An 8,752-nucleotide genomic window follows, 5' to 3' on the forward strand; every position below is an offset into this window, starting at 1 on the left:
TGTACTATATGGAGTAAACTAAGAACTAAACTTCTACTACCACATATTGAGTTTGCGTATAATAGGACTGTTCATTATACTACTTCGTTTTCTCCTTTTGAAATTGTTTATGGTTTTAATTCTTTAACACCTGTGGATATTTTGCCTTTGCCTACTAATGAGCATGCTAATTTTGATGATAAGAAAAAAATAGATTTTGTGAAAGATTTACATACCAGAGTACGGGCCAACATTAACAGGAGGAATTATCAATATGATAAGCAAGCCAATAAGGGGCGTTTAAAAGTTGTCTTCCAGCTTGGAGATTGGGTTTGGGTGCACTTGCGTAAAGAGAGGTTCCCTACACAAAGGAAGTCAAAATTGCACATAGAAAAGATGGACCATTTCCAGTCTTGGAGCAAATCAATGATAACACTTAGAAACTAGATTTGCCAAGCAACTATGGTAATGTTAGTGCAATTTTTAATATTACTAATTTATCTTTGTTTGATGTAGGAGATTCGAGGACGAATCTTTTCGAAGAGGGGGGGAATAATGGAGATCAGGTTGATGTTCCCAAGTCTTCTCAAAAACCATTGCAAGGAATTGGCTAGGTCAAGGACAAAGAGGATGGAAGAGGCATTACAAGCATTACAAGGCTTTCTTGTGGAAGTACAATACAAGGAGGCCATTCTAGAAGATTCTAAGGCTAACTTTGGAGTATCACAGTTTCATCACGGATGGTTAACTATCTCTTTATGCAAGTGATCTATTTGGAAAAACAATTTGGATGGAAAGGTTAGTTGGGAATTTTCTGTTCTAATTGTCCTTAGTTTTGGTTTCTTTATTTCCTAAAGACTAATTAGATTTTCTTTATTTTTCCAAGGACTAATTAGACTCAATCTTGATCTAATTTGTCTATAAAGGGGATCCTATGTTATGTTTTGGACACAAAAATTGATAATTTACATTTTAAGAGTTTTGAAGTTTATTCAAGAACTTTGTTTTGTTTCATGTGTTCTAGTTTGAGTTCTTTATGAGTTCTTGAAGGAGGGCATGAATCTTCGACTTATCAAAGGAGTGATCATCCTTTCTGGTGTCTCAAGATTGGGGTTTTAAGGACATAAATTCCTTAAGGTTCTAATCCGATCATCATCATCTTTTGTTTCTATACAACTTTAGAATATACGAAGCCTTAGAATTCAAAGGTTCTTAGAAGAGATCATCAGGAGAAGGTTTAAACCCAAGAGAGATCATATCACTACGACTTATCAAAGGGGTGATAAACCTTTGTGGCATCTCAAGATTGGGGTTTTAAGGACATAGCTTCCTTAAGGTTCTAATCCGATCAACATCAATTTATTCTTAAGCAATTTAGAATGTTTCGAAGCCATCAAGTTCAAGGGTTCCTAAAGGAGATCGTCTAGAGGAATCCATATCAATGGAGAACATCTAGAAGGGATCATATCTAAAGGGATCCTTCCAATTAGATACTTAGGAGTGCCTCTAGTGTCCAAAAGGTTGTCCTATGTTGACTGTCAGCAGCTAATTAATAAGATATGCGCTCGCATCCAAGGTTGGAAAGGGAAATTTTTATCGTATGCCAAAAAAGTGGAGCTCATCTGATCAGTGCTGAACAGTATGACTACCTACTGGGGAGGCTTGTTTCTTATCCCAAAGAGAATCTGGAAAAAAGTGGATCGTATATGTGCAAATTTTTATACGCAGGTCATGAAGGAGACACAAAGATTCACCCCATCAGCTAGGACCAAATCAGTAAGCATGCTAAGGAAGGGGGTTTGGGGCTTCGAAATCAAGAAGTATGGAGCTGAGCAGCAATTATACGGCATGTTTGGAATGTAGCCTCTAAGAAGGACAATTTGTGGGTGAGTTGGGTGCAGCAAAACCTCATTAAAACTAAACACTTTTGGATGATGAGATGCCCAACCCAATGCTCGTGGTTTTGGAGGAAAGTTTTGAATTCTAGAGCGACTACGGAGGGGATGATCATTCACCAAATCAGAAATGGGGTAGCTACGAACTTATGGACAGACTCGTAGCATCTTGAAGGAATTCTATTAGACAAGTTTCTGAGTGAGCTTCGCTACGACTCTAGGCTGCACTTGCGAGCTAAAATGAATGCAATTATTCAAGATGGGAATTGGACACCCCCACTTCAATCGGTTAGAGCAATGGACCATGTTTGGGCAGAGCTGGACAACATTGATCTTGACACTAGAGAAGATGACGTTGTTAGGTGGGCTGGAAACACAACAAGAATTTACACGAGTAAGTCTGCCTATGAGAATCTGTTGCTGCAAGGATAGGGTGTAGGCTAGAAGGAGCTGGTGTGGAATAAACTAGCAATCCCAAAGCATAGAATGACGTTGTGGATGGCTGTGAGGGTCTGCCTCAAGACTCAAGATTGGCTGCAGCAGAGACACATTCTCAGAACTTTGATTTGCCTTCTATGCAACAGCAACAATGAGAATGTTGAGCATCTTTTTATGGGTTGTTCTTACTCAAAGAAGATATGGAAGATGGCCCTCAAGAAGTCCCTCATTGTAAGACAGATTCGGTTTTGGGATCAAGAGTTAGATTGGATGATGAACAATTTCAAATGCAAGGAGCCCGCTACAAAAATCAAACGAGCCCCTTTCAGCACCTTTGTTTTCAACATTTGGAAAGAGAAATGCAAGAGGATATTCAAAATTAAGAGCTCGAATGAGGATGCCATTCTGCACTTAATTGTCCAAGACATCAGAACCAAAGTGAGTGGAGATATTCATATAGTCGTAGATACCAGTTTCAATAGGAATTTCTTCAACTCATGGGGTATTGAAGTAAACTTAGAGTTGTACATGCCAAACTTATGCAAATGGAATCCACCCCCTCCCCAGTGGTGGATGATAAATTGTTATGGCTCGCTTCGAGGGAATGTGGGAGGGATGGGGGCAATCATTCGTGATCACCGAGGAGAGTTTATTTGGGTTGCAGCAAAAGGGGTAAGAGGGAAATCCGTTCTAGTTCTCGAGTTGCAAGCAATTCACATGGGCCTTGAAAATGCGGTGAAGCGAGGGTGCCAAAAGATTATAGTGGTGTTAGATTCGAAGATGGCAGTGGAAACTCTAATGGGACTTTTTGAACCTCCTTGGCACATTAGGAGAATTATAAGGGAGATTAAAGATTTTAAAGCTTTTGTTTGGGATTGTGTTTTTTCTTTCTCTTATAGAGAATCTAACCGCACAACGGATCTTTTAGCTGGCATGTGTAATTTAAATGCTTTTGTGTCGGTTCCTCTTGATCTCTCTCGAGTTGTAAAGGAAGATGATTGACCATATTTTTAGTCATCAATAAATCCTATAGAAGATTGTAGTAAAGTGATTTGTAGGGTATCGTTATTGGCCGGGGATTGCGGGTACTCCTATTCTAAAGAGTCATAACAAATTTTAGTTAGTTTAATTAACAAGTTGGAAACAAACATATTACACAAATTTAAGGAGTTTTCAATTTTGGCGATTCGGATTTAAAAAAAATAAATAAAATAAAAATAAAAATTAAAGAAATAAATATTTACAATTGATCCTCTTCTCTCACAATTCAGAAAATCAAATTCATTAAATGACTAATCAAATTGCTTCAACATAGACAACGAATTTTATGCCTTAATTATATATACAAATTGAATCAAAGTGCAAGCCTAAAGAGATCATGCATCTTATAAATTCCTTCTTAGATAAATCCTAGGGTTTTGGAAAAGTCCATCACCTAGTTATTTTGATTAAGCAATCAAGTTAATACTCAACGTATCCTTACAACTTCTTAAACAAATTATTAAGATCCAAAGGAATTATGATTCAATAACCTACTCTTCAAACCTATGGAAAAGTCCATGGCTAAAGAAGATGCAATTTTCAGATCACAACTATTGTTCATAGTTTTTACCACTTTTAAATCATACTCCAAATCAATTAGGTGATTAGAGATAAAATTATGGCTTCAATGACTGTTAATATCAAAGTTTTCAATATGACCGAAATGAAAATTCAGCATACATAATTAAAATTCATTGATTCATGTGTCTACATATCACCAATCTGAAAACATCAATTAATGAATCTGAAAGTCACCAACTCATTGAATTAAATATTTCCAACTTAAGAATCCAACAAGATGTTCTTTAATCCAATAGCAACCAGGGTTGAAATAATAAAAATAAATAAAAGTCATGAGGGTTACACTTTTTAACACAACCAAAGAAGTTTGAGATGTGTTGATGGTGATGTTCCTCACGGCGATGATGTTGATGATTGAAAACGAATACAAGCAGCAACTTCTCCTTCATCTTGGCAATAACTCGTTGGCCCCTAGTTCCCCAAGTTTCTGGTTCTTCTTCTTCTCAAGAAAAGATTAAAATCAAAAAATACAGAGAGAGAGAAAGAGAGAGAGAGAGAGAGAGAGAGAGATAGAAATCCTTTTAGTCTCTTCCTTTTTCTTTTTTCTTCTACACGTTCTTTTTTTTTTTTCCTCCTTAGAAGCCTACAAAATCTCCTAAAAATATTCTAAATCTTATCCTCCAATAACAATATCAAAATCGGACTAATTAAGGAAAAATTATTAAAAATAAAGTCCTAATATAATTAGGAAAGTGGTGTTTTCAGTTGGAATTTTCGTGCATCAAATTTGGAGACTTTCGAAAATACACCGAATTAAATCCGTGTCAAATTCGAGTCAACAGTGTACGTATAGTAACTTCAAACCCGATTTTGACCTTGATACAGCCCATATCTCTCAAAACTCAAAACACAAAAGTTGTAGATCATTTTCTTAGCGTTCCACAGCATTTTGAATCATCTCAATCGAAGTTTGGATGAGAGAGTTATGCCCAAATTACAAAGCGATGTCGAAACTGTCCAAAATCGCCCAATTAATTTCGTTTTGCACTTAACACCTCCATTTGCATCCTATATCAAAATAAAAGAATAATGAGTATATTTAGGCACTAAATATGTGTAAAGGACCAAATATTAAAGGAGAAAAATATGACATTTTGCATTCTTATCAGAAGATGCCGAGGGAAGGTTGATCCTTAGAATGTAATTGTTCCCTTTTGGTTGGGGGTTCTCCTAAACCCCAAATCACCTTTTTAAAAAAAAAAAAAAAAAAATGACCCCCTAATTCAATAAGATGGGAAATTATTGAGTTCAAAGTAGCACGAAAAGAAAGCCCATAAAATGTTTCTCATGTAGTCTTTGTACTTCTAATAGTGATAGCATGTTGGATCGAAGGGGGATAGAGAGTATCCCTAATTCCTTAGACACATAAAGATGGGCTTTTGCATTTGCCTTTCAACTTAGTAGGTAGTAACCTAAGCAATCGATAAGTGATGACCATTCTTGGTCTATCTTATAGTAAAAAATAGAGTTATTTATCTATGGAATAACCTTAGAATAAGGTTCCATACTCAAGTATAGTATATTTATGTATGCTCGGTTCCATAGAACCAGCTAACTTGAGCCCTTTAGTCGGCCGTAATGGATTAAGCCCCATCATTCAAGGATAAAGATAGCATGAGATGTTGGATTAAGCCCCATCATTCAAGGATAAAGATAGCATGAGATGTTCGCCCCCTCTCAACGCAAGAAGGGATATATAGATAGATAGTCCTAAACCTAAGGCCTAATACTAAACCACTAAACAACAACTTAAGTTAAGTAAGTAACAACCGTGCATTTCACTCCTCAAGTCAGGAAGCAAGCTACGGATGAGCGCTATTTATCATTCTCAAGTACTAGATAAAGGACAATGGGGAATATTGAATTACGAGAAAGGAATAGCAGACCGTGGAAAACTACTCTCTTGAACGAGAACAAATAAGGGAGCTTATAAGGTAAGCTCTTTTGTTGTTTCCTTTTCACTAAAAATAAATGGCCTTCTAGCGATGAGACTGACAAGGGAACTTATTGATAAGAATACTTTGTGTAATGTTTTTAATGTCTTTCCTACCCTATTTGGCTTTGTAATCCTCTTAACTTTGTTAGTTTGAACTTAGTTTCTATTCTTAGAGCTTGGAATGTGGGAATGGTAAAAGAAAATTAAAGTATGAGTTTTCCTAGTCATATTTATCAAGAAAGTAGTTTAATCATTTTAAGAAATTTTCTTGAATTGGAAACTTGCCTTTTTGACATCTTTCTTGATTTAATTATGGAAACTTTCCTTATTTTTATTTTCTGATTTATTTGTATTGAATTTTCACTGTGGAATTATTTGGATGATTTGTCAAAATATGAGAGGACAATGAAGACAATTAGCTACCCTATGTGTGCCACTAGTGTAGAGAAATCTTAATGCATGAATATGTGGCATGGTTGCATATATCTGGACGTGAAAGGAGGATTGAAGAGTTCGTAATCAGATTGGGAGGAGATTTGGGCATATAAGTTGAGGAGAATCACCATAAAAATCGGTTACCACTTATTTGAATATTAAAGTCAAATTCCGATTATGAATGGAGAGAACAACAAAAACTAACCTAGCTATTAAATAGGAACCGATCCTATTTTTAAGGGGCTAGAGTTTTGAGTTTTTAAAATTCATTCTAAAAAGCCGAAAGGGTAGTTTGAGATAGAGGGGGCATTGTTGAGGAGATATGGCAGATCTACGGGGTATCTTTTCACGTTAAAGAGTTGCTGAAATTTAGCCAACTAATGGCTGAAATTAGAAAGGAAAAGAAGTTGTTGAAATTTCAGCAACATGGTTGCCATAAAAACATGTGGCTACTATAAAAAAGGGTGGTTGCTAAATTGGAGGGTATCTCTCTTTTCTTTAGGGAAGAAGTTGCTGAAATTAAGAGGGGGGATCTTTTCACGTTGAAGAGTTGCTGAAAGGGTGGAGGAGTTGTTGAAACTTGGTGAACCAGCTTCCATAAGGAAGAGTTGCTGAAATTTCAGCAATGTGACTACCAAAGAGAAAGTGGCTGAATATGTTGGAGTTTCCAAGGAGTAGGTTGCTGAAATTGAAGAAGAAGAGTTGGTGAAATTGAAGAAGAGTTGCTGAAATTAAGAGGGGGGATCTTTTCACGTTGAAGAGTTGCTGAAAGGGTGGAGGAGTTGTTGAAACTTGGTGAACCAGCTTCCATAAGGAAGAGTTGCTGAAATTTCAGCAATGTGACTACCAAGGAGAAAGTGGCTGAATATGTTGGAGTTTCCAAGGAGTAGGTTGCTGAAATTGAAGAAGAAGAGTTGGTGAAATTGAAGAAGAGTTGCTGAAATTAACATGTTGCGGAAATTTCAGCAATGTTGGCTAGACACGTTACAGCAGTTCCCCCATATGCCGGCTGGTATTTTTCTTCAAACTTCATCATCAAAGCCGTGAGGGACATCCCCACCAACACCTCACAAGCTTCTTTGTTGTGTTGAAAAGTGTAACCCTTATGACTAGTCTTTTTATTTGTTTCAACCATGGTTTTTATTGGATTAAAGATTATTTTGTTAGATTACTATATTGGAATTTGTTAATTCAATGAGTTAGTAATTTTCAGATTTGTTAATTGATGTTTTCGGATTGGTGATATATAGACACATGAATTGGTGATCTTAATTATGTGTGCTGAATTTTCAGTTCGATTATGTTGAAAATTTTGATACTAACTGTCATTGAAGCCATAATTGTATCTCTAATCATTTAATTGATTTGGGGTATGCTTTAAAAGTGGTAAAAACTATGAACAATAGTTGTGATCTGAAAATTGCATGTTCTTTAGCCATGGACTTTTCCATAGGTTTGAGGAGTAGGTTATTGAATTATAATTCCTTTTCATCTTAATGATTTGTTTAAGAAGCTGTAAGGATACACTGAGTATTAACTTGATTGCTTAATCAAAATAACTAGGTGATGGACTTTTTCAAAATCGTAGGATTTATCTAAGAAGGAATTTGTAAAATGCATGATCTCTTTAGGCTTGTACTTTGATTCAATTCGGATATGTAATTAAGGAATGAAATTTGTTGTTTATGTTGAAGCAATTTGATTAATCATTTAATGAATTTGATTTTCTGAATTGTGAGAGAAGATGATCAATTGTAAATATTTATTTCTTTAATTTTTTTTTTTTTTATTATATATTATTTTATTTTTTTAAATTCGAATTGTCGCAATTGAAAACCTAATGGAGATCTGATTGATGTTCCCAAGTCTTCTCAAAAATCATTGCAAGGAATTGACTAGGGCAAGGACAAAAAGGATGGAAGAGGCATTACAAGTATTACAAGACTTGATTGTGGAAGTACAATACAAGGAGGCCATTCTAGAAGTTTCTAAGACCAACTTTGGAGATGTCAAAGCTTCACCAAGGATGGTCAACTATCTTTTTGTGTAAGGGAGTGATTTGTAAGAACAAATTGGATGTAAGAGTTAATTGAGAGTTTGATATTCTAATTATCCTTAGTTTTTGGTCTTTTATTTCCAAAGGACTAATTAGACCCCATCTTGATCTAATTTGTCTATAAAAAGGGACCTTTTGTTGTATTTTGGATATAATTTACAATTTACATCTTATGAGTTTTGAAGTTTATTCAGGAAACTTTTAGTTTTGTTTCATGTGTTCTTGTTAAGTTCTTTATGAGTTCATGAAGGAGTGCATGAATCTTCGACTTATCAAGGAAGTGATCAATCCTTGTGGCGTCACCAGATTGGGGTTTCAAAGACTTAATTTCCTTAAGATACTAGTCCGATCAACATTTTAAGTTGTTTCTAAACAATTCTAGAACATTCA

General features: G+C 35.5%; 1 protein-coding gene and 1 long non-coding RNA gene across 3 annotated transcripts; both read left to right on the forward strand.

The window, feature by feature from the left end:
• Window positions 1–2,360: 2,360 nt before the first annotated feature.
• Window positions 2,361–3,314, forward strand: LOC147393188 (uncharacterized). The gene has a single exon (XM_086455074.1). It carries the CDS (start codon window positions 2,361–2,363, stop codon window positions 3,312–3,314), a length of 954 nt encoding a protein of 317 aa, XP_086311200.1.
• Window positions 3,315–6,827: 3,513 nt separating this feature from the next.
• On the forward strand, window positions 6,828–8,528 carry LOC147393189 (uncharacterized). Of its 2 annotated transcripts, none has more exons than XR_015182279.1 (2): window positions 6,828–7,402; window positions 8,173–8,528. It is a non-coding gene; the product is annotated as an uncharacterized LOC147393189 (long non-coding RNA). The 2 variants fall into 2 exon arrangements; XR_015182280.1 differs by having other exon boundaries at window positions 6,828–7,318.
• Window positions 8,529–8,752: the final 224 nt, after the last annotated feature.

The sequence above is a fragment of the Akebia trifoliata genome, chromosome 10, assembly GCF_017979445.1.
Source record: "Akebia trifoliata isolate Shusen 1 chromosome 10, ASM1797944v1, whole genome shotgun sequence".
NCBI lineage: Eukaryota > Viridiplantae > Streptophyta > Magnoliopsida > Ranunculales > Lardizabalaceae > Akebia > Akebia trifoliata.

Bases quoted from the DNA above. Each gene is read 5' to 3' on its own strand.
- LOC147393188 (XM_086455074.1), top strand. From the start codon at position 2,361: ATGACGTTGTGGATGGCTGTGAGGGTCTGCCTCAAGACTCAAGATTGG.